Below are 26,235 nucleotides of genomic sequence, written 5' to 3' on the forward strand. Positions count from 1 at the left end.
CTCTCTCTCTCTCTCCCCCCCCCCCTCTCTCTCTCTCTCTCTCCCCCCCCCTCTCTCTCTCTCTCTCTCCCCCCCCCCCCCCTCTCTCTCTCTCTCTCTCCCTCCCCCCCCCGGGTTGCTGCTGCTGCCGGCCTACTCCCCTCCCGTTCCGCCAGGAAGTCCAGGAAAGGCCGCCACCGCCTAAAGAACCCCTGTACTGATCCCCTCAGGGCAAATTTCAGCTTCTCCAATTTTATGAACCCCGCCATATCATTGATCCAGGCCTCCACACTTGGGGGCCTCGCATCCTTCCATTGAAGCAAAATCCTCTGCCGGGCTACTAGGGACGCTAAGGCCAGAACACCGGCCTTTTTCGCCTCCTGCACTCCCGGCTCCACTGCAACCCCAAAAATTGCGCGTCCCCAGCCTGGCTTGACCCTGGATCCCACCACCCTCAACACTGTCCTTGCTACCCCTTTCCAAAACTCCCCCAGCGCTGGGCACGCCCAAAACATATGGGCGTGGTTCGCTGGGCTCCCCGATCACCTAGCACACCTGTCTTCGCCCCGAAAAACCTACTCATCCTCGTCCCAGTCATGTGGGCCCTATGCAGCACCTTGAACTGTATGACGCCAAGCCTCGCACAGGAAGAGGAGGAATTCACTCTCTCCAGGGCGTCCACCCACGTCCCCTCCTCAATCTCCTCATCCAGCTCCTCTTCCCATTTACCCTTCAGTTCCTCCACCGAGGCCCTGTCTACCTCCTGCATCACCCGGTATATGTCCGAAATCCTCCCTCCTCCAACCCACACCCCCGAGACCACCCTGTCCCGCACCCCACGTGGGGGCAGCAAGGGGAACCCCTCCACCTGCTGCCTGGCAAACGCCCTCACCTGGATGTACCTAAACATGTTCCCTGGGGGGAGCCCAAACTTCCCCTCTAACTCCCCCAAGCTCGCGAACCTCCCCTCCACAAACAGATCCCTCAACCTCCTAACCCCTGCCCTGCGCCAGCCCAGACATCCGCCAGCAATGCTCCCTGGGACAAACCGATGGTTCCCCCGTATCGGAGCCTCCATCGAGCCCCCCCACTTCTCCTCCATTGCCCCCAAATTTTGAGGGTAGCCGCCACCACCGGGCTCGTGGTATACCTCATTGGAGGGAGCGGCAAAGGCGCCGTTACCAGCGCCTCCAGGCTCGTGCCCACACATGACGCCGCCTCCATCCTCTTCCATGCTGCCCTTTCCTCGTCCATTACCCACTTACGCACCATCGCTGCGTTAGCAGCCCAATAGTACCCACAGAGGTTGGGCAACGCCAGCCCCCCCCTATCCCTGCCCCGTTCCAGGAACACTCTTCTCACCCTCGGAGTCCCATGCGCCCACACAAATCCCGTGATACTCCTGTTGACCCTCCTAAAAGAGGCCTTCGGGATAAGGATGGGGAGGCACTGGAACAGGAACAAAAACCTCGGGAGCACCGTCATCTTAACGGAATGCACCCTCCCCGCCAGTGACAGCGGTAACATATCCCACCTCAAACTCCTCCTCCATCTGCTCCACCAACCTTGTGAGGTTGAGCTTGTGCAGGGCCCCCCAACTCCCAGCCACCTGGACACCTAGGTACCTGAAGCTCTTCCCTGCCTGCTTCAGTGGGAGCCTACCAATGACCTCCTCCTGATCCCCCGGATGCACCACAAACAACTCACTCTTGCCCAGGTTCAACTTATACACAAAGAAACCCCCGAATTCACTAAGAATCCTCATCACCTCCGGCATCCCCCCCCACCGGGTCCGCCACATACAGCAACAGGTCGTCCGCATAAAGCGACACTCGATGCTCCTCCCCACCCCGCACCAGGCCCCTCCAGTTCCCCGACTCCCTCAACACCATGGCCAGGGGCTCAAACGCCAACGCGAAGAGCAAGGGGGACAGGGGGCACCCCCGTCTCATCCCCCGGTACAGCCGAAAGTACTCCAACCTCCTCCTATTTGTGGCTACACTCGCCATCGGAGCCTCGTAGAGTAGCCTCACCCACCGGATAAACCCCTCCCCAAACCTCTCCAACACCTCCCACAGATACTCCCACTCAAACCTATCAAAGGCCTTCTCCGCAACCAATGCCACCACTATCTCCGCCTCCCCTTCCACGGCCGGCATTATAATGACATTGAGGAGCCTTTGCACGTTCGTATTCAACTGCCTTCCCTTCACAAACCCCGTCTGGTCCTCATGAATGACCCTGGGCACGCAATCCTCTATTCTAGTGGCCAGGATCTTTGCCAGCAGCTTAGCGTCGGCGTTTAGCAGGGAAATCGGCCTATATGATCCGCACTGCAGAGGGTCCTTGTCCCGCTTCAGGATCAAGGAAATCAGCGTCCGTGACATAGTTGGGGGCAAAGCCCCCCCTTCCCTTGCCTCGTTAAAGGTCCGGACCAACAGGGGGCCCAACAGGTCCACATACCTTTTATAAAATTCCGCTGGAAACCCATCCGGCCCCATCCCCGACTGCATGCTCCCTATCCCTTTGACCACCTCCTCCAACTCAATCGGCACCCCCAGTCCCTCCACCTGCTCCTCCTCCACCCTTGGGAATCGCAGCTTGTCCAAGAAGCGCCCCATTCCACCCCCCTCCACCGGGGGTTCCGACCGGTACAGTTCCCCATAGAAGTCCCTGAAGACCCCATTAACATCTACTCCCCTCCGCACCACCTTCCCAGCTTTATCCGTCACTCCCCCAATCTCCCTGGCCACGTCCCGCTTTTGGAGCTGGTGCGCCAGCATCCTGCTCGCCTTCTCCCCATACTCATACACCGCCCCCTGTGCTTTCCTCCACTGAGCTTCCGCCTTTCTGGTAGTCAATAACTCGAATCTGGCCTGAAGGCTACGCCTCTCCCCCAGCAATCCCCTCCTCTGGAGCCTCCGCATATCTCCTATCCACCCTCACCATCTCCCCTATCAGTCTCTCCCTCTGCTCCCTCCTCTCCCTGTGGGTTCGGATGGAGATCAATTCCCCTCTAGTCACCGCCTTCAATGCCTCCCAGACCGTCCCCACTCGGACCTCCCCGTTGTCAGTAGCTTCAATGTACCTCTCGATACACCCCCGAACCCTCTCGGCCACCTCCTCGTCTGCCAGCAGCCCCACCTCCAAGCGCCAGAGCGGACGTTGGTCCCTCCCTTCCCCCAGCCCGAGGTCCACCCAGTGCGGGGCATGATCTGAAATGGCAATGGCGGAGTATTCAACATCCTCCACCCTCGAAATCAACCTCCTGCTCAGGACAAAGAAATCAATCCTCGAGTAGGCCTTATGTACGTGGGAGAAAAACGAGTATTCCCTGGCCCTTGGCCTCGCAAACCTCCAGGGATCCACCCCCCCAACCTGGTCCATAAATCCCCTCAACACCTTAGCCGCCGCCAGCCTCCTACCCATCCGGGACTTGGATCGATCCAATGGGGGATCCAGTACCGTGTTGAAGTCCCCCCCCCCATGATCAGGCCCCCCTACTCCAGGTCCGGAATGCGGCCCAAAATACGCCTCATAAACCCCGCATCGTCCCAATTTGGGGCGTAAACATTCACCGACACCACCCGCTCCCCCTGCAGCTTTACTCTCACCATCACATATCTCCCGCCACTGCGAGCCACCACATTTAACGCCTCAAACGACACCTTCTTCCCCACCAGGATCGCCACCCCCCTACTCTTCTCATCCAGCCCCGAGTGAAATACTTGGCCCACCCACCCCTTCCTCAGCCGAACCTGGTCCACCACTCTCAGGTGTGTCTCCTGGAGCATGACCACATCCGCCTTCAGCCCCTTCAGGTGCGCAAACACCCGGGCCCATTTGACCGGCCCATTCAGCACCCCTCACATTCCAGGTTATCAGCCGGATCAGAGGGCTCCCTGCCCCCCTTCCCTGCCGATTAGCCATACCCCATCCCTTGCCCACCACCGGCCAGCGTCCCACGCTCTGCCAGTTTCCCACGGCGGCAACTCCCCCCCTCCAGCACCCCCTGCGTCCTCCAGCTCCTTCCTGACCGTTTCAGCAGCAACCCGGTCCCCCCCCCCCCCCCCCCCCCCAAGGCTAAGACCCCTCCTAGCCGCACCCCTCCCTCCATAGCACTCCCGTGAGCCAGCTAACTTCTGCTGACCCCGGCAACTCACGCCCTACCTCCGACACCTCCCCACGTGGGACTACCCCTCCTCCATCGTGCCCGTCAACGGGTCCTCCTTCCGCCCCCGCTCTTGCGCGGGAAAAGAAAACAGCCAGCAACGACCCGCGCTTCCCAGCCCCGACTCCGCCCCCACCATCTCCCAGCGCGGGAAACCCACAGAAAGCCCGCGCTTTCGCCCTGCCCGGCCCCGCCTCCTCTAGGGCAACTCCCATTGTCAGTCCAGCCCAGCTCCCCGAACTCCCCATTTACCCCCCTGCCCGAACCCATCCACCCGACCCCTACAGAAAAACCCATACAGAAAAGACAAATCAACATCACCCCACCCACCCTAAGGCCAACCCACATCTTACATTAAACCAAGCAAATACAAGTACAGTATTATACAGCATTCCCCTTCTTAGACCCTCAGTTTGAGTCCAATTTCTCGGCCTGCACAAAGGCCCACGCCTCCTCCGGGGACTCAAAATAATGGTGCCAATCCTTATAGATGACCCACAGACGCGCCGGCTGCAACATGGCGAACTTCACACTCCGTCTGTGGAGCGCTGCCTTTGTCCGGTTAAACCCGGCCCTCCGCCTCGCCACCTCCGCACTCCAGTCCTGGAAGATCCGCACCTCCGTGTTCTCCCATTGCTGCTCCACTCCTTCTTGGCCCACCGGAGCACACACTCACGATCCACGAACGGATTAAACCGCACCAACGTCGCCCGCGGCGGCTCGTTCGGCTTGGGCCTCCTAGCCAGAATTCTGTGGGCCCCCTCTAACTCCAGGAGCCCCTGGAAGGACCCAGCCCCCATCAGCGAGTTTAACATAACCACCACATAGGCCGCCAGGCCCAGGATCCGCAAATTCTTCCGCCTCGATCGGTTGTCCAGCTCCTCGAACCCCTCTTGCCATCTTTTATGGAGCGCCTCGTGCATCTCCACCTTCCCCGCGACGGCCACGGCCTCATCCTCCCTTTTGGAGGCCTGCTTCTGCAGCTCCCGGATCGCAGCCCCCTGGGCTGTCTGGGTCTCCATCAGCTCCCTGGTGGTTACCTTCAACGACTCCAGCAGCTCCACCGTAAGCTCCTGGAAGCAGCGCAGCAGAGTCACCTGCTGCTCCTGCGCCCACTGCCTCCAGTCCTCCGGGCCTCCGCTGGCCGCCATTTTGTCTTCCTTCCCCCGCTTTTTCAGGGGTTCTTTCTCCGTTTTTCTCCTTACCCCACTCCTGGTCCGGACCATAGGACCGTAGGGGTCGACTCCTGTCTTCTTCCCACGTCGGGATTTGCCGATACAGCTCCGTTGGGGGCCCTGAAAAGAGCCCCAAAGTCCGTTTTCAGCGGGAGCTGCCGAATGTGCGGCTTAGCTCCGCATTGCCGCCACCGGAAGTCTCCTCGACAAAATAATTGACGACCCAATAATTTCTAACCAATTTCTGAACCAATGAAGATTGATTTGCCTCCACAGCTTTTCTGAAATTCACAAGTTACCACTTGCTGAGTAAAGAGCAGAATAAGAGTAGAATGTATCTATATTGTCAACATTATTACAGCATCAAGTTAAACGTCCACACCACTTAAATCAACGGGGAGGATCAGGATATTTGTGCGCAAGAGTAAACACGAGGAATTCTACACAACACAGCTAAAAGGGAATTACTTTGATACATACTACACTACATGTATGCAAAGTAAGCAATATCTTTTTTCACCAATATGTTTAAACAAAGTAAGGTATTCCTGCGGTTCATCATCACTTGCCTTTGTGATTTTCACATTGAAATATATCAGAATATACAGCACAGTGGTTAGCACTGCTGCATCAAAGCACTGAGGACAGGAGCACAGTGGTTAGCACTGTTGCTTCACAGTGCCAGTATCCCAGGTTCGATTCCCGGCTAGGATCACTGCCTTTGCCGAGTCTGTATCTTCTCCCCAGTGCTCCAGTTTCCTCCCACAAGTCCTGAAAGACGTGCTATTAGGTGAATTGGACATTCTGAATTCTCCCTCAGTGTACCTGAACAGGCGCCGGAATGTGGCGACATGGGGATTTTCATAGTAACTTCATTGCAGTGTTAATGGAAGTCTACTTGCGACACGAATAAAGATTATTATAGGACTCGGGTTCGATCCTGGCCCCAGGTCACTCTCCGTGTGGAATTCTCCCCGTGCCTGCGTGGGTGTCATCCCCACAACCCAAAGATGTGCAGGATTGGCCACACTAAAGTGCTCCTTAATTGGAAAAAAATAGAGTATTTTATCATATGGACTGTTACATTCTGCTCAGTTGGCTGTGCAGCTGATTCGCTTACAGAGCAACAGCAGCAGCACAGGTTCAATCTCCACACCGCCCGAGGGTATTGATGAAGGCTCTGCCTTCTCAACCACGCCCCTTGCCTGAGGTGTGGTGATCATCAGGTTGAACCACCACCAGTCAGCTCTCCCCCTCAAAGGGAAAAGCAGCCTATGGTCACTTGGGACTATGGTGACCTTATGCTCCAGGTATTATTTTGCTTCCTGGGTCACTGAAACCCATTACTCATTGGCAAGTCAATTAGAAGTTGCCATGAATTTAGTTTTAAATGCACAATTCCTTATTTCATCACCAAATTATTTGCTAATGATGAAGTTTTTCTAGACTTTGGTCACACCCATCTATAAACTTTTGTTAAGTATTCCAGTGCTCTGATATGAGACTTCCATTTTCACTCCAACCACATAATGCATTCTATTAGGTAAAAGAGGCAGCAAATGCGCCAGGTATGAAAATCAGTGGGACTGTGGAGGGCTCCAGATTGAAGGGCAATTGCAAGGACAAAGGATCAGAGGGCAATTGGAAGGACAAAGTGCGTGGCATTCCCTTAGCGGATAACGCAACCAATCAATCATCCTAAAAATACCCATTAAAGTCGATGGCATGTGATTTAAAGAATGTATTTCAACAAACATCCCCAGGTGACACGAGCAGCGAATGCAAAGTTTATGCGAGAACCATTAAGTACGCTGCTTGCAAAAAGACAAAACTTAAACATAACAGCCGCAACCTGGCCACCTGGTTGACCCATTATTTAACTTCTCACCTTAATGCTCCACCAGCTCGGGTTAGGAAAACCGTTACAATAAACTGCATAATCAAACCAGGAGGGAAACACACATTCAACCCAGGCCCAGCATTTCCAAATATAGAGCGGCATTTTTCTGCTTCAGATTTTAAAAAACGCTACAGTGCAAAGTTGCTACATGATCTGGGCTTGACTTTGCTGGAAAGCCGCTGCTCTGCTTAACTTACTGCTGCCCTCTCTGCAAACGCCTCCACCCCCACAACCTCCCCACTAAAAACAGAGGTCTGGAAGAGGCAGACGCACCGGAGAGGGCCGGTCTGCTGGTGCTCAGGCTCCGCAGCGGCCAGACGATCCGTACCGTCCTGTGCGGAGGCTGCCAGATGGCCGGGGAGTGCAGGCACAGGGAAGCCACCACTCGCAAATTCGACACGGTGCACCTCCACGCCATCTTTGCAAAGCAGCAAATGAGCGCGGGCGGATGGGGCGGCACGAGAGGAAGTGCCCGGGAGCCGGCGCGAGGGGCGGAGCTGTCACTCGGCGGGAGGAGAATGGAACGGGGCCGGGAGGCGGCCGGGGGACAATGGAACGGGGCCCGGGAGGGAGCTGTCACTCAGCGAGAGGAGAATGGAACGGGGCCCGGGGGGGAGCTGTCACTCAGCGGGTGTAGAATGGAACGGGGCCCGGGTGGAGCTGTCACTCAGCGGGTGTAGAATGGAACGGGGCCCGGGGGGAGCTGTCACTCAGCGGGTGTAGAATGGAACGGGGCCCGGGAGAGAGCTGTCACTACCGCGGGAGCAGGCTGAACCGGTGTCTTGGCACTCTGGCGGTGCAGCTGGGTACCCTTGTTGGGTGGAATGGGGAAGATGCACTGTCAGCGGGCCGGGGCACGAAGCAGTAATCAGGGAGAAAGGGACAGGCAAAGTTAGGATTTAGATCACTGTGTATAAAGTGTGCATTTCAAAGGAGGTACTGTTCATTCCCAGGAGCAACGGTTGAGGCTGGTTTGGAGCTGGGCAGAGAGGTGTTGATGATGAAGCAGGCGAGGAAGTCATGTGAAGCAACCTTACCATTGAGAAAAAAAATCTTCAGAGGTTGACTAAATAGTCATAGGCTAAGGAGGGCACACAATAAGGTAGATCGAGGACAGACAAGTGAGAGTGAAGAATCTTTGGTGCAAAGATGAAGAATTAAGGCATTTTGAGACTGAGAGTCATAGACGTCTACAGCACAGAAAAGACCCTTAGGCCCACCGTGTCTGCGCCGGTCAACAATCACCCACCTAACTAATCCAATCTCATTTTCCAGCACTTGGCCCATAGCCTTGTATGTCTTGGCATCGCAAGTGCACATCTAAATACTTCTTAAATGTTATAAGGGTCTCTGCCTCCACCACCCTTTCAGGCAGCGAATTCCAAACTCCAACCACCCCCTGGATGAAACAGTTTTTCCTCACATAATAATCTTTATTATTGTCACAAGTAGGCTTATATTAACACTGCAATGAAGTTACTGTGAAAATCCCCTCATCGCCACACTCGGGCGTCTCTTCGGGTGCACAGAAGGAGAATTCAGAATGTCCAATTCACCGAACAAGCACATCTTTCGGGACCTGTGGGAGGAAACCGGAGCACCCGGAGGAAACCCATGCAGACACAGGGAGAACACGCAGACTCCGCACAGACTGTGACCCAAGCTGGGAATTGAACCTGGGACCCTGGAGCTGTGAATCATAGAATTTACAGTGTAGAAGGAGGCCATTCAGCTATTGAGTGTGCACCAGCCCTTGTAAAGAGCACCCTACATAAATTCACACCACCCTATCCCAGTAACCCCACCTAACCTTTTTGGTCACTAAGGGCAATTTTGCATGGCTAATCCATTTATCCTGCACATCTTTGGACTTTGGGAGGAAACTGGAGCACCCGGAGGAAACCCCCGCAGACACGGGGAGAACAGGCAAACTCCACACAGACAGTGACCCAAGCCGGGAATCAAACCTGGGACCCTGGACCTGTGAAGCATCAGTGCTAGAAATTATTTGATGATCAGTAGATCTAATTAGAAATCCCTAAATAAAAATCAAATCTTATAGAAATCTTGTGAGGGAAGATCCCAAGTAGCTTGCTTGTTGAGAAACAGGAGGGAGAGGCTGGTTATATCTGTGCCAAGGACCTGCCTCGAGTATAATGTGGATCTCATGACCCATTTGTAAACTAATGTTGCAGATTGGTAAAACCGTTCTCACCCCTCACTCGTGGCAGGCTTTTCCATGTATCATTCTCAAACTGTTGGTTCTTAAGAAACTACTTAAAATTTAATTATGAGCACAACCTCCTTTCTGAGTAACCTGTGGCTCTCGGAGCAGAATCTCCATCGAGATGGGGGGGGGGGGGGGCGAAAGACCATGCGACCCCCATCCCTCAAATGCCAACTTGCCCACTTTCTAGCCTCAAACTGCTTCTAATGGTCTCCAGTGCCCTAACCTGATTTATTTATTCAGATTCATCATCATCCCCCGATGAAAATAAACAGCACCTTGCCCACTAAACCTTCCCTCTAAATCTCCTGTTCCTTACCTTAAATCTATACCCCCTGGTCATTGATCCCTCGACCAAGGGGAAAAGTTTCTTCCTGTCTATTTTATCTATGCCCCTCATAATTTTATATATCATAATCATGTTTCCTGCCCCCCCCCCCCAGCACCGCGCCCGCTCCCCCCCATCTCAGTCTCCTCTGCTCCAAGGAAAACAACCCAAGTCTATCCAGTCCCTCTTCATAACTAAAACTCTCCAGCCCAGGCACAATTCTGGTAAATCTGCTCTGCACTCTTTCCAGTGCTATCACATCCCTCTTATAATGTGGATTCCAGAACCGCACATAATACTCTAACTGTGGCCCAACTAAAATTTTATACAGTTCCAGCATAACCTCCCTGCTCTTAAACTCTATGTCTCAGCTAATAAAGGCAAATATACCATATGCCTTCTTAACCATTGCATCCACTTGCCTTGCTACCTTAAGGGACCAGTGTACATGGACACCAAGGTCCCTCTGATCCTCGGTGTTTCCCAGGAACCTGCTGTTTATCATGTATTCCCTTGCCTTGTTTGTCCTGCCCAAGTGTATCACCTCACATTATCACCTTATCTGCATTAAATTCCATTTGCCACTTGTGAGCCCATCTGACCAGCCTATCTGTATCCACCTGTAATTGAAGGCTATTCTCCTCACTATTTACCACCCCACCTATTTTCATGTCTTCTACAAACTTACTCATCATCTTTCCCACATTCAAGTCTAAATCATTTATATAAACCACAAACAGCAAGAGCGCCAACACTGATCCCTGTGGGACCCCACTGGACACAGGCTTCCAGTCAGAAAAATACACCTTGACCATCACCCTCTGCTTCCTGCCACTCAGCCAATTCTGGATCCAATTTTCCAAATTTTCTTGAATCCCATGTGTTCTTACCTCTGCTATCAGCTTCTTTGTGGGATCTAATCAAAAGCATTGCCCTCATCTACACACCTGCTCACCTTTTCGAAAAGGTCAACCAAGTTGGTCAGACATGACCTCCCCTTAACAAAACCGTGCTGACTGTCCTTGATTAATCCCATCCTCTTCAAATGCAGAGTAATTCTGCCTCTCAGAATTGTTTCCCCACCACTGAGGTTAGAATGGCTGGCCTGTCAGTTTCCTAGATTATCCCTTCCTCCCTTTTTGAATAATGGTACCACATTGGCTGTCCTTCAGTCCTCTGGCACCTCTCCTGTGGCCAAAGAGGATTTGAAAATCATTGCTAATGCCCCTGCTATTTCCTCTCTTGCCTCACTCAACAACCTGGGATAGATTTCATCCGCTCCTGGAAATCTATCTACTTTTAAGCCTGCCAGACCACTCAGAACCTGCTCTCTCTCTAAGTTAATTTCTTTAATTTTATTGCAGTCCTTCTACCTGATTTCTGCACCCACACTGTCCCTTTGCCGAGTGAACACTGACACAAAGTATTCATTTAGAACCCTTCCTTCATCCACCGGCTCCACACACAAATCACCACTGTGGTCCTTAATGGGCCCTGCTCTTTCACTAGTTATTCTTTTATCCTGAAGGTACTTGTAAAACGTTGTATTTTCCTTTATTTTACCTGCCAGCATTCTTTCATGTCCCCTTTTTGCTCCCCTAATTTCCTTTTTACATTCCCTCCTACACATTCTATTCTCCTCTAGGGCTTCTGCTGTTTTGAGTCCTTGACATCTGCCATAAGCTTCCCTTTTTTCTTTTTATCCAATGCTATATCCCTCTATATCCAGGATTCACTGGATTTGTTGGTCCCAGTCCTTTTCTTGATTGGAGTACGTTGGCCCTGTACTCTCCCTATTTCCTTCTTGCGTCCCACTATTCTGTCACAGATTTACCTAAAAGTGCCTGCTCCCAGTCCCCTCTGGCCAAATCAAATCTGATCTCAAAATAGGCCTGAGTGTGCTTTGGGACGTCCTAAGATCGGAAAAACCACTCGATGAATGTAAATTTGTAACCATTCCCCGCACCAACACCTTTTTAGTCTCCGAGATTGAGACGAACAATGGACGACTCTGTGTTCTAGATACGTGGCTGCTAAGGATTAGTTCAGGATTCAGTGCGGATTCTGGAGTGGAGTTGAACACTGCTGGGGAAAGGATTATGTTCCAATCAAATCTGGTGCCTAGTTTCTCATACTGAATGCTGTAAGTATGTAAATATCGTGACACATAGAAACTGATAACCCGAAAGTCAACTCGAGATGATTGAATGCTTTTCATTACATTTTATTTAGGTACATTGATTCAATACAACAAAACAAACATGCAGAGGTTTACTTTGAATATCAATTGGTAACAAGTTGTATTTATATTTATAGATATTCTTGAAATCAATCTACTAAATTATTCATTATCAAAGAAGTTACACACTGTAGAATGTGAACTGCTGTTAGCTGGTAAGTCCCAATCCAAGGTGTTTGCTTTGGTCACCCTGCTGACAGAGAGGAAGCCTTCTTATTTTTGACCCCCAAGAAGCTGCACAGTTTTGTCAGCATTAAGTCAACAATTTCTTCTTCTTCAGACGCCTAAAAGGGGACAAAAAAAAGTAAATGTTCCTTCTGATATTTAAATATTTTCCTAAAAATACTCTTTGGACACGGAAAAAACCCATTCAACCCAACCTGTCCAAGCCAGTGCTTCTGAAATGCGAGGTACCAAAAATCAGAAGGCGGATTATTATCTGAATGGCCATAAATTAGGAGAGGGGAATGTGCAACGAGACCTGGGTGTCCTCGTACACCAGTCACTGAAGGTAAGCATGTAGGTACAACAGGCGGTAAAGAAGGCAAATGGTATGTTCGCCTTCACAGTGAAACGATTCGAGTGCAGGAGCAGGGAGGTCTTGCTGAAATTATACAGGGCCTTGGTGAGGCCACACGTGGAACATTTTGAGCAGTTTTGGTCTCCTTATCTGAGGAAGGGTGTTCTTGCTCTGGAGGGAGTGCAGTGAAGGTTTACCAAGCAGATTCCTGGGATGGCGGGACTGACATGTGAGGAGAGATTGAATCGATTAGGATTCTATTCACTGGAGTTCAGAAGAATGAAGTGGGATCTCATAGAAACCTATAAAATTCTAACAGGACTAGACAGGGAAGATGCAGGAAGGATGTTCCTGAGAACCAGGGGTCACAGTCTGAGGATACGGGGTAGACCATTTAGGACAGAGATGAGGAGAAATTTCTTCACCCAGAGAGTGGTCGACCTGTGGAACTCATTACCACAGAAAGCAGCTTAGGTCAAAACATTGCAGACTGAATTCTCCGCCGTTGGGATGCTCCATTTTTCTGGCAGCCCGGGGGTTTCCTGACGGCGTGGGGCTGCCCCACAATAGGAAACCCCCATTGACCAGCCGGCGAAACGGAGAATCCAGACGGCGCGCTGAACCAGAAATCTGGCGCGGTGGGACGGAGAAACCTGCCCACAATGTTTTCAAAAAGCAGTTAGATATAGCACTTAGAGCGAAGGGATCGAAAGATAAGAGAGGAAAGGCGGGATTAGGTTACTGAGGTGGATGATCAGCCATGATCATAGTGAATGGCGGAGCAGGCTCGAAGGGCTAAATGGCCTTCTCCTGCTAATATTTCCTGTGTTTCTATGTTTCTGCTTACTCGAGCCTCCTATCCTTTATCATTCAGATCTACCATCATAACCATCTATTCCCAGGGCAGCACGGTGGCCTAGTGGTTAGCACAACCGCCTCACGGCGCTGAGGTCCCAGGTTCGATCCCGGCTCTGGGTCACTGTCCGTGTGGAGTTTGCACATTCTCCCCGTGTCTGCGTGGGTTTCACCCCCACAACCCAAAAATGTGCAGAGTAGGTGGATTGGCCATGCTAAATTGCCCCTTAATTGGAAAAATAATTGGGTAATCTAAATTTATAAAAAAAAAAGAAGAAAAAAAAAAAAAAATAACCATCTATTCCCATTTCCCTCATATGCCTATCTAGTTTCCTCTCAAATGCATCTTCACAGCTTGCTTCAACTACTTCCTGTGGTAGTGAGTTCCATACTCGCCCCTCTTTGAGTGAAGAATTTTCTTTTGAATTCTCTAATCGATTTCTTGGGGACTATCTTTGGTGGTCTTTAGTCGTGATGCCCCAGCCATATTGAGCTGTGGGGTGGGCTTAATGGACCAATTGCCCCTTCCTTGTCCGTCAATTTTGTACGTCATGACTAATTGTTGTGTGGCTCAGTTCACTGGTTTAAATTTGACTTGATTGTCTGTTTGGGGAACTCTGTTCTCAGGGCTCCTCTCTCCTGGGTAGCTGACCAGTTGTCACCGTCTGCATTCACCACATGCAGCATAACCATTGTGTGAAGTACAGAAAGCAGTCTACCTGTTGTAGAAGCTGAGCCCTTAAGAAAAGGCGAGGGAAAATGGACAAAATAAATCCTAACACAAATGTAAATATCCCACAGCAATTTATTTAAAACAAGTAAAAGCAAAGCAATAACTTATTGAATAATTGAAGTTTTTGAAATATTTTAATGTATTAAAATTAATTACTTTACTTACTTTCGTGTATTAAAATACTGCAAAGTCATCATGTAACTGAATAATAGTACAGAGATACAAGTATAATAAGTTTAAGAAGATTTATGGTACAAACCTTGTAATTTTTCTGCTCCTCACTAAATGCCACAAGTATAACAGAAATGAAGAGATTCAGGACGACAAATGTCATAAAGATGATGCAGGACCCAATCAGAAACGAACCCAGAATCGGGTTATAGTCCAATACCTGATCAGATTCGGACAAAGACACGTTCAAATCTAATTTAAACCATTTCGTAAATAGATTGAACTGACTTACGTTAAACCTAACTAATTGTGAAAATGGTCAAAATTAAAGATCTTCTGATAAGAACTGATTATGTCTGAGTCTCTGCTTGGATGACGCAGGACTTCACAAAACCTACCCTTGCATCCAATTTGATTGTCAATTCTAATATTAGGCAGCCTGGAGATAAATTGATGATATTAGTGGGTAATCATGTATTAGAATAGAGTGCAGAAGTAAATCCAGAACCACACTTGTATTGAAGTGAAAGCAGCTACTGTGATTGTACAGAAGTGTAAGATAGTGATAGTTAAACAGTTTTCAACAAAGAAGTTGTCTGAAGAATATTATTGCAATGGTAAAAGTGTGAATTGACAGGTGCAGTTATACTGTCACTTCTGCATTTCAATTTTTACTTTGCAACAATTAAATTGTGTTAGTTTAACTCTAGGGTCAGGTGAGTATGCAAATCTGGATTACAATATCAGTCTAGATTATTTGAATTCTGCATGACACGACGTATGGTGTTAAACCAAACTATAAAAGGATTTATAAAGATTGTATTAGACACAGAAACAGGCCACTGGGCCCAACCGGTCCATATCAGTGTTTATGTTCAACTCAAATCTCCTCCCATCTATATCTTCTATTAAATATAACTTACTAATATGAATGACGCACATTATTTATCCCAATGCTTGCAATATAGCAACAGCATTAAACCATGAATCCTAGTGAAACAGATTTAAATGCATCAATTATAGATTAGATAAGAATCAAAATCTTGTTCTTAATAGAGATCTTTTTGCAATAAGCTTTTTCCTTCCTTACCTCTTCATAGTTGAAGATCCCCAATTGAAGACTGACCATTGTCTCTGCAGCATCAAATATAGTTTTATACGAGGACATACTCCAGCCAAACATTAGATTTGTCTGTAGAATAGAGATACTGTTGCATTAATAATGATCTTCTAATTACTAGTGTTGGATATTAAATGGTCAACTTTGAATATTCAAGAGATCCCGAAAACAAAGTCTGTTTTCATATAATGCACAGAAGTCTTTTAAAAGCCTGAAAATACAATTGATTCAGGTTGATAGAACGCCAAGCCAGAAAGTGTATAATATTGTGATATTGCTCAAATCAATATCCCTCTGCATCCGAGGTTTCTGGAAATAATTAAACAGGTGGGTAGTAAATTACCATAGTATCTTCAGAGTTTTCAACTTTTCTCGTCTCTGACTTCACCTGCCGAAATCTCTCCTTCCCCCATTCACCGTGAATCCCTTGACTGCATCATCTCACACGCCTTTGCTGCTCCCATTGTGTCTCACACATATAAGGGCTTCTCTATATGGTTCTTCAATTACATCCATGATCTCCTTCCCAATTCCATTTCCCTCTGTGTCCACTCCTGGAAATGTTTGCACTGAAGTCACTTGCATAACACTTTGCTAGTCTCTACAACCTGGCCTTTCCATTCATCACACCTTTGCTTCAGCAATGTTTTGCTAAATCCTCCGTCTTTATGCTCTTATCCTTATTACATTATTTTCATTTTCATTTTCATTTCACAATCAGTAATTATCTGAAATGGTTGGCATTCCACATACAGAAAGAATGCTAACTTTGAGCAGTCAAATGCAAATCCTTCAAACATCACGGCGCCGGGACGCGATTCTCCGCAAAGTGGAGAATCGGCGTCATTGGCGCCGGCTGGGGTCCGCTCCATGGGGCCGCTCTATTGGGCCCCACCAGCGATTCTCAGCCCGGGATGGGCCGAGATGCCGTACCAAAAAAACAAGAGTCCCGCAGCCGTTGTTCTAACCTGGTATTGCCCAGCGAGACCTCGGCGTGGAAGTGTCCGGGGTGGCCTGTGGGGTGGGAGGGGGGATCTGACCCCGGGGGCCCTCCGCTGTGGCCTGGCCTGCAATAGGGGCCCACCGATCGGCGGGCCAACGTCTCGGGCTGGGGGCTTCCTTTCTTCCATGTCGGCCCCTGTAGCCCTACGCCATGTTGCGTCAGGGCCGGCACGGAGAAGGGAGCCACTGCGCATGCGCGCGTTGGTGCCGGTGCCACTGCGCATGCACGCGTTGGCGCCGGTGCCACTGCGCATGCACGCGTTGGCGCCGGTGCCACTGCGCATGCGCGGACCCCGTAGCGCCCAGTTGATGCCGGGATCAGCAGCTGGAGTGACATGGGCCACTCCAGTGCGTCAGAAAACGCAACGGCGTTTACGATGGCATCAACACTTAGCCTCAGGATCAGAGAATCTCGCCCCATGTTATTCTACCCTACAGTTTAGCGAACACAGTGTATTGCACATCAGACCATTGGGACTACGTAAAAGACTATCCAGCTTTCGCTCCCTTGCTCATTATTCAAAAAACTATCTGGAATGCAAAGATAGACCTTAGATTTTCTGTGTTCTCAAAACACATTCCAATGTATCCCCCAACTTCACTCAGTCATGAGCTCATGGACTTTTTTGTCATCAAGATTGAAACCATCTGATTGGCTGTCTCTTGCTGCTTTCTTCCTTTCCACAGCTCACCGGGCCAAACAATCCTAAAGTTCCCGTTGCCCTACCCTTGGATTCACCATTTCTTTCCCATCTCCCTGCATACACTATCCAAAGCGTGTCTCGTCTCATCTCCTGCAACCTTGACCCTATTTCCATCCAACTGTTGACCACCAGTTTCCCTTCCTGGTGCCCATGTTAGTTCATATTGTTTACAGTTCCCTTACCTCACATACTGACCCCTTCCCTTTAAATCTACTGTCATCACCCCTATACTCAAAAATCCCAAACCCAGGGCAGCACGGTGGCCTAGTGGTTAGCACAACCGCCTCACGGCGCTGAGTTCCCAGGTTCGATCCTGGCTCTGGGTCACTGTCCGTGTGGAGTTTGCACATTCTCCCCGTGTCTGCGTGGGTTTCGCCCCCATAACCCAAAAATGTGCATAGTAGGTGAATTGGCCACGCTAAATTGCCCCTTAATTGGAAAAAATACTGGTGTTTCCAGAACTCACATGGCACCAGAGGGATGGTATCTGTATAAATGGTCAGAGTTGAATTGCTTGAGTTGCAATGCTGGAGCGATAGCTTAAAATGGTCCTAGCGTATGTCACAGGAATGAGGCTGAGAATTTACACAGTTTTATCTTCTGGACGTTCTACCACTAGAGGCTCATTGTTCTAAATAAAATATTTATTTGTACAGGTGCCTATAAATATATAATTTTCCAGACTGGGAGCCAATGTAGATTAACAAGCACAAAGATGACAGGAGAACATTACTCCCATAGAATTGCAGAGCACAAAAACAGGCCATTTAGCCCAACTCGCCTATGCTGACATTTATCCTATTTTGCGGCAAACAAATCAACTAAATTAACAAATTAAGGACAAATAAAAAGGCAGACCCTTAAAAGGACACAACATCAAACAAAAATAAGTCTCAAAGGAAACTTATAGCATCAAAACAGAATGTGATTAAAGGGGTGGATAAAACACCTCAGTTCCCGCCGTGCCAGCTGGACTTGGAAGGCCTTGGTCGTGCTGTTGGACACTGTGTGCCCCCTGTCTAAGGACACACGGCCACGATTGTAGTTGCAAAAGAGGGGCAGACAGTCAGGCCGGATGACCTCCTTGATCACCTATTGATGGCAAATTTGGCCAGTCCCAGTAACAGGTTCAAGAGTTTTGGGCCCCGTATCTGAGGAAGGATGTGCTGCCCTTGAAAAGGGTCCAGAAGAAGTTCACAAGAATGATCCCTTAAATGAAGAGCTTGTCGTATGAGGAGAGGTTGAGGACTCTGGGTCTTTACTCGTTGGAGTTTAGAATCTCAGACACAATCTTAGATTAAAGGGACGATCCTTTAAAACAGATTTGAGGAGGAATTTCTTCAACCAGAGGGTTGTGAATCTGTGGACCTCTTTGACGCAGAAGGCCGTGGAGACCAAATCACTGAGTTTCTTTAAGACAGAGATAGATAGTTCCTTTATCAATAAGGGGATCAGGGGTTATGGGGAGAACGCAGGAGAATGGGGATGAGAAAAATATCAGCCATGATTGAATGGCGGAGCAGACTCAATGGGCCGAGTGGTCTAATTCTGCTCCTATGTCTTATGGGGTCCTCCTCCCTCTCCACCCCGGCTGCTCGAAGATCTGGAGCATGGGGCTGAAGTGCTTTTATTCTTATTGCACAATTCTTCTCCCACGCTCCTAGCCCTGTTAACGCCATCAGCATATCAGCATATCCTTCTATTTATTTCTCCCTCACGTGCTTAACTAGCTTCCCCTTAAACGTATCCATAACTAGCCTTTTTTTTTATTCTTTCATGTGATGTAGGTACCAACTGGCTAAACTAGCATTTGATGTCCATTCTTAAATGGCCTTGAACAATTGGCTTGCTAGGGGTCAGTGAAGGGCCAACCACATTGCTGTGGGCCTGGAGTGAAATGTAGGTCAGACCAGGCATGGATAACAGATTTCCTTCCCAAAAGGACGTTAGTGAACCAAATGGTTTTTTACAAGAATTCCCAGATAGTCCCAGATGACCACAGGCTGCTTTCCCCTTTAAGGCGGAGAGCTGACGAGTGGCGATTTAACCTGAGGATCACCACTCAGGTGGGGGTCTTCGTGAATATCCTCAGCCAGCACAGGATTGAACCCATGTTGGTGGCCTCACTCTACATCACAATCCATCTGTCCAAGTAGCTGAGCTAAACCAGCTCCATTTTTTACAGCAATGAAAGTTTCATGATTAGGCTAGCTTTTAATTCCAGATTTGTTTTATGAATTGAATTTAAGTTTCACCACCAGCCAGGATGAGTTTTGAACCTGTGCAGTATCCAATCCTCTGGATTACTATCCAGGGACATAATGCCAGCGTTTCCCCTCTGACTACTGCACTGTCTCATCACTCTGGATAATGTTTCTGCTGAATCCCTATTGGTGCACATCAGGATATAAGCAGCAGCTTTTTGATCAGCTGACGTTTATGGATGCTGGAAGGTGGGAAGCCAACAAAGAGACTCAAGAAACTAGTGGCAGAGGATATAAATTTAAGAGAAAAACCATGGGCTCCATGATGCTCCGCTCCCTGAAACGTGGCGTACTCGAGAGAGTAACCACGCATCGTATGCACGGTCTCCGAACATTAGCTGAGGCTCGTCCCGCGATGCTCCGTCCCCGGCGGACGGGTTCCTGACAGCGTGGGACTCTCATGAACTCAGCGTGTGGCTACGGATTCAGTCCAGCGCCACCACAATCGGGGGAGGGCCGATCCGTGGACGGGGGGGGGGGGGGGGGGGGGGAACATATTCGGGGCTAGGGCCACTGTGGTGGGGCGGTCTGGGGCGCGCAAGCCGGCCGAAGGGGGGACTATTTTGTGGGCCGTGTCCGGCCACTGCAGGCCGCTGCTGTGCGTATGCACGACCACGGATCCGCCAACTCTACGTAGAGTTGGGAGTTCTACGCTGCCTGGCTGCTAGCCCTCCCCCCTGGAACAGGGAATCGGTGGCCGTTTTGCCCCCGTTTTTCTGGCGTAAAATGCCACTATTTTCACGCTGTCGTGGGGACAGTCTCCAGAACAGAGAATCCAGCCCCATGACAATGTCTTTGTTCAAAGAATAATAAATGTTGGGAATAATGTAAACAATCAGAAAAACTAGTCTTATAATTCTTCATATGTCAGAAAACTCAGTTGAACTGGGCTGAGTGTCTATGAAATGTACACCTTTAAATAACAAGTTGAGCAAAAATATACCCTTGCTTATTGAACTTCAAGTAAAAAACAAATGGCACATTAGGAATATGTTGTATTGCGTCACCATTAGTGAGAACTTACTGCAATAGAATAGGCTAGAAACATGATTAAAATGACAGTCAGAAAGCCTGAGATGTCCCCCCAGGCTCGTCTTAAAGTTGATGTAATCATATTGAGCTTGGGGTTAAGGCGCAGCAGATGCCAAAGTTTGATTGTTGCTAGGAGAACCAGGAAGGCGATCAGGTAACCCATGATTGCATCTGCCATTGCAGTCTCGTAGAAACTCACAAAGCTGCAAGAAGCAGAGCAAAATGGAAATTAAACATCTCCTCAGTAACAATATTCACCAGTACAAGTGTCCTTTTGGCACTCTCCATTATTTTACTAATGGTTCAGAGAACAGATGGCTCATTTTGAGTTTGGATATGCGAAGGTTACTTTAATGATAATGATCAGACTTTCACTGTAACAATACATTATTTCAGTATTGGTGGCCAGAGAGTGGTTTCATGTGTGGCCAGGATGGGAAGTTTTTGCATTGTATTCTTCATTCATTCTCCCTCATCCTTCCCTTCAGAGGAACATGGGCAAGGCGAGTAGAATCTGAAGCTGGATTAGAGAGAGTGAGGCTAAATACCATGTTGATGGAGAAACAGGAACTTGAATTTGAAAATTGTAGATAGAAAAAAAAACAGAAAACCCTGTTGAGTAGTAGTAAATAGGTATCTGTCTTAACGTGTTTACATGAGTAACTGAGTCACTCAAGATGACAAACCATTTCCTTAATGATTTATATCTATATCCAGAACCTTAGGATTAATGACTAATATTGGTATTGCTTTGTGGTGTCTATATTTTGTAACAGTAAGAAGTCTTACATCAGGTTAAAATCCAACAGGTTTGTTTCGAATCACTAGCTTTCGGAGTCCAACGCCGGCATCTGCACATCTTATTTTTTTGTAACACTAGAGTACATGTATCCAATGCTTACTTTTGTATCTATTTTGCTGACTGCCAGTTCACTCCATGGCTTTAATGCATGTTAATGTCCACAGGTCATATTGGAAAATCATGTGTCCAGAATGTATATGCAGTTTTTAAAAGGACTACTTTAAAATAAACAATTTACATAAATTACAGAGTACCCCTTTCTGTGATTGTGATAGTATTCAATGTCCCGCTTTCCCAAAATGGTTCTCTTGATGAATACAGAAAGTGCGCTCCAACTGATCATTATAATAGCTGTTTCCAGAAGGTTCCATTTGCTTTTGAAATAATTCCATTTTTGCTTCTTCAATAGTTTTCCCTGGGAAAGACATGTGGAATAAATTGTAAATAAAAGGGCAGCATTACAAATGCTGGAAAACTGCAAATTAACCAGGGAAACCTGGTAATATACAACCAGTCAGTCAATGCCCGTGTAAAGAAAACATAGGTTATGACATTTGAGGTGACTGTCTTCGACCGGAACTCAACTCCTCTTCCAATGAATCTTCTGTTTGGGCTTTATAACACTCGACCTGCTCAATCTTATTTTGTTATCAGGTTCAGTGTGGGAGAGTGAGGGAGTGTGGAGCATTGGATGGGAAAACCAGAATTACTAGTTTCCAGAACATTCTGCTGTTTAAACTGAAGGACATTGTTTAAACATTTTCTGTGGCTTGCCTGCCCAGTCGGTTTGGTTGTCAAGGTGGCTGCCTGTAGGCTAGGAACCCCTGCAGCAGATGTGCACATCAGAGCAACAGGTCAGATGAGATTTTTGCCATGAGTGGAGTGGGTAAGATGATGTTTTCAGGGCCAGGGAGATGGTGGTCAGCGATTTTTACTGCTGTGCCTTACTGAAGTGGGTGTCTGAGCTATGGCATGCGCATTTTCAACTCTCCTCCCTAATAGGAGTGGGAATCTTGCCATAATAATAATAATCTTTATGATTGTCACAAGTAGGCTTCCATTAACATTGTAACGAAGTTACTGTGAAAATCCCCTGGTTGCCACATTCCGGCGCCTGCTCGGGTACACAGAGGGAAAATTCAGAATGTCCAATTCACCTAATAGCACGTCTTTTCAGACTTGTGGGAGGAAACCTGAGCATCCAGAGGAAACCCATGCAGACACGGGAAGGATATGCAGACTCCATACAGACAGTGACTCAAGCGGGTATCGAACCTGGGATCCTGGCGCTGTGAAGCAGCAGTGCTAACCAATGTGCTACGGTGCCACCCAATGCTGCTGACAATACATTAGGAAACCTTACATTGGAAAATAGGTTGGGGGTCATGAATAAAGAAAAGAAAAAACTGCATTTACAATGCTTTTCACAATCACCGCATATCTTTAAGCACTTTGCAGCAACAAATAATTTATGAAGTGCAGTCCCTATTGTGATGTGGGAAACACAGCAGCTAATTTATGCACAGCAAGTACCATTAAACAGCAATGTAATAATGAGGAGATAATCTGTTCACCTAATGTTGAATAAGAGCTAAATATTGGCCAGGACACCAAAGGTTCAACTCGCCTGCTTGTCTTCGAAATAGTATTATTTGCACTCACGTGATCAGGCAGATCAATTTATTGTCTTATCTGAAAGATAGCAACTCCAACAATACAATAGGGCAGGAGGATCTCCTGCCCCACCAACTGTACACTAGGGAAATCCAAGCGCACAAGTTCAGTTTTGTTACTGTGTGCTTCACGAAGACGGTGCCAATTATTTGTTGAAGATGTAACTGTGCCGTACTGACTGCACTTGCACCAGTTATGTGAATGGACTGGAGAAGCTGAGATTACTTTTCTTAAAAGCAGAGAAGGTTAAGAGGAGATTTGATTGAGTTGTTCAAAATCATGAATAATTCTGATTGACTAACTAGTAAATACTGCATCCACCGGCATGAGGATTAGTTAACCAAGGGCACAGATTTAAGACGATTGGCAAAAGAGCCAGAAGCGATATGAGGAAACATTGTTTTTATGCTGTCTGCGGCAGCGGTGGAAAGCAGACTCAATTGCATTTCAATTAAAATAGAATTGAGCATATAATTGACGAGAAAAAAATTATAGGGCAGTGGTAAAAGAGCAAGGAACTAGGACTGATTGGATAGCTCCACCAAGGAGCCAGTACATGAAAGATGGGCCGAATGGCCTCCTTCTGTGCTCTATCAGTCTAACGATTACATACGTTGTCATTCCGACCTCTCCAGGATAATGACCATGTAAAGCATGACATATATATCTCAATGTGAATGTACATTTTAATGAGCGCCATTTTTGTGCCTCACCCCATTTAAAATATTTTTGGTTATCTTCAGTTATGATTGTGTGAGAATCAGAATTCAAACTTTGCCTATCACATGATTAAATTTTATAAGAACAGTGTCTCTCAATACCGGTTATTCATCGCTGAGTGTATAGTTTGTACTCATGTTGATTTGCCTGCGGACGTACCTGAATCACCATGTAATAGATGAGGAAGAGGAAATATGCAACTTCAGCTGCAACAACAAAAATGTGCAGCCCATCTGTGTACTGGTAGAGACGGATACTTTGAAGAGTAGCATGTGTAAAGAAGGCCCCTGCAAAATATACGAGAAGTCAGTTTGTAGTTCAACAGGACACGTACATTTAAATGGTGGCACAGGTTAGTGCAAGGGGCAACAGACATGGACTCAGATGGCAGTCTCTATTTGTGGACATTGGTCCGAAAATTGCTGGGACCCCACTTAGCCAGCCTGAACTACCCACACTCAAAGCCAGTGGCACCAACCCAAAACCCAGGGACAAAGCTATTTGCTTAGACGGTGTGGGCTGTTAACGCTTACAACATCAGTGGCAGCTTTCCCTACCCCACCACACCACCATTAAATTCATCTCCTTTTTTTCCACCTTGAAAGCAGAAAATGAATTTTAATCCAGTTAGTTTCAAGCTACTAAATGAATATCTAACATTACAAAAACAATCGGCAACTATGGATTTTCTGACCCATTGGGCAGGATTCTCTGGCCCGCCAGCCACGTGTTTTATGACCGCGCGCCGTTCGCTGGTGGTGGGATTTTATCTTCCCGCCGATTGTCAATGGGATATCCCGTTGTATCCACCCCACGCTGCTGCAAAACCCACTGGTGGGGCTGTGCTGCCGGCGGGAAAATGGAATCACAACGACCAGAGAATTTCAGCCATTGCATCTGTAAACTATTTTTAATTGCAGCATCTTTAAGAAGTCTCTTTATCCTCAAGTTTCCACTCGAACCAATTTGCATGTCGCAGAGTACAAAATCTGCCATGGGACAGGACAATCGAGCACTGTTTTAAAACATATAAGTTTGTAAAAGTCCTTTAAGAAATAATTCCTAACATATTTTTAAAATGCTAACTTGGGCACAGTTTGATAAATATAACTGAAAATGGGTTTGTCACAAAGAAAAATCAGCATTTTTCGTGACAGTGTTAATCCACATAGTCATTTTAAAATACTGCAAATAACTTTTTAAAAAATTTATAGAATCTATTTATTAGATATATTGGTCAGTTTCTGAGTAAATTTAAAGAAATTACATCCAAAAACTTTTACAGTGTGACTATTTGTGACCTTGTGCCCAAAGATTTAATGTTTAAGAGCCTAGATGCCCTGAAAATGAGTGCAAACAGTGGAAACCCCCTGGATCTGGAGGCATGACTTGTTTTGTGGGTTGGCCAGCTACTAGCTTGACGTTTCCTAAACTAGTGCAAAAGTGAGTGGCAGTGGTTAGCACTGCTGCCTCATGGCACTGAGGACCCCGGTTCGATCCCAGTCCTGGGTCCCCGTCCGTTTGGAGTTTGCACATTCTCCCTGTGTCTTTTTGGGTCTCACCCCCAGAACCTAAAGATGCGCAGGGTAGGTGGATTGGCCATGCTAAATTGCCCCTTAACTGGAAAAACTAATTAAAAAAATAAACGTAAAAAAACTAGCGCAAAAGATTGCAGAAATGCGATTTGTACTTGAATGCAACTTGGCCTTAAAATTCACACCAGTCACCCCAATATCAGGCAAATTGTTGTGAATAAGCCAAGGTAACTGAATGGAAACTTTGCACCAGTATTCTACATGAATCTAATAAGGATGAAATGGTATGTCTCATTTTAAATTAATGGATCCAATAAATACAGCCCATATCTGATTTACTTTGTTAATCTGGTTATGACTCACACATGTGGGGACTGATTAGCTCAATTGGTGAGATTGCTGGCATGTGGTTCCGAATTAAGGCATTAGCATGGGTTTGATTCCTGTTCTGGCTGAGTACACTTGGAACCTCTCTCTGTTCCCGACTCCCAAGAGTGGAAAGCATTGACAAACCACAACTGGAGAGGGGGGAGGATGCTGCCAAGGAAACGACTCAGAATGAAGCATTAACAGACAATGAGCTATGGATCTGCCTTTGGGCAGAGCATGCACAACATGACAACATTGATGAGGAACCATGCACAAGCAGACTACCCCGACATCGTGAGAGCTACATGCAGTAGCCGACTCTCTGTCTCACCACTAACACTTGCACAAATTATGAACCATTTCCCAAACACCTACGTTAATAAAGACAGCAACACTGATCCTTACGGGATACTATTTAAATCTCCCATGTTAAACCAATCTCTGTGTACTACTCTGATAACAGAACTTTGGATCCATAGTAAAATATAGATCTATCCTGCTGATGAGAGCTCTTCATATTGGTGAATGATGTTGGTATCAGGGAGATACATTTTTAATTACTGGTATAAATGTTTTTGCAAATTGGGGGCATGACTGGAAGATGCAGCTGGTGACAACTCTACGTTTATGACTAATTTCGATTGTACAGCCACTTGAAATGTTTTGCAATAACTCCCAACAGTGGTGCTGCGAACGTTTGATGTTGATGACTGTC

General features: G+C 47.7%; 2 protein-coding genes across 2 annotated transcripts in view; both read right to left on the reverse strand.

The window, feature by feature from the left end:
• Positions 1-7,709, reverse strand: part of LOC119971161 (glycine cleavage system H protein, mitochondrial-like) — a 20,647-nt gene extending 12,938 nt beyond the window's left edge. The window contains exon 1 of the mRNA XM_038806357.1: positions 7,499-7,709. Coding sequence (XP_038662285.1) covers positions 7,499-7,643 — 145 coding nt within the window. The 5' untranslated portion in view covers positions 7,644-7,709. The remainder of the gene's footprint in view (positions 1-7,498) is intronic.
• A 4,279-nt stretch (positions 7,710-11,988) lies between these two features.
• The window catches only part of LOC119971162 (polycystic kidney disease protein 1-like 2), a 164,942-nt gene continuing 150,695 nt past the window's right edge, over positions 11,989-26,235 (reverse strand). The window contains exons 39-44 of the mRNA XM_038806358.1: positions 23,776-23,903; positions 21,477-21,637; positions 20,413-20,623; positions 15,389-15,490; positions 14,387-14,518; positions 11,989-12,303 (exon numbers count right to left, since the gene is read on the reverse strand). Of these exons, the coding sequence (XP_038662286.1) occupies positions 12,205-12,303; positions 14,387-14,518; positions 15,389-15,490; positions 20,413-20,623; positions 21,477-21,637; positions 23,776-23,903 (833 nt within the window). The 3' untranslated portion in view covers positions 11,989-12,204. The remainder of the gene's footprint in view (positions 12,304-14,386; positions 14,519-15,388; positions 15,491-20,412; positions 20,624-21,476; positions 21,638-23,775; positions 23,904-26,235) is intronic.

This window comes from Scyliorhinus canicula, chromosome 9 (genome assembly GCF_902713615.1).
Source record: "Scyliorhinus canicula chromosome 9, sScyCan1.1, whole genome shotgun sequence".
NCBI classification, from domain to species: Eukaryota; Metazoa; Chordata; class Chondrichthyes; order Carcharhiniformes; family Scyliorhinidae; genus Scyliorhinus; species Scyliorhinus canicula.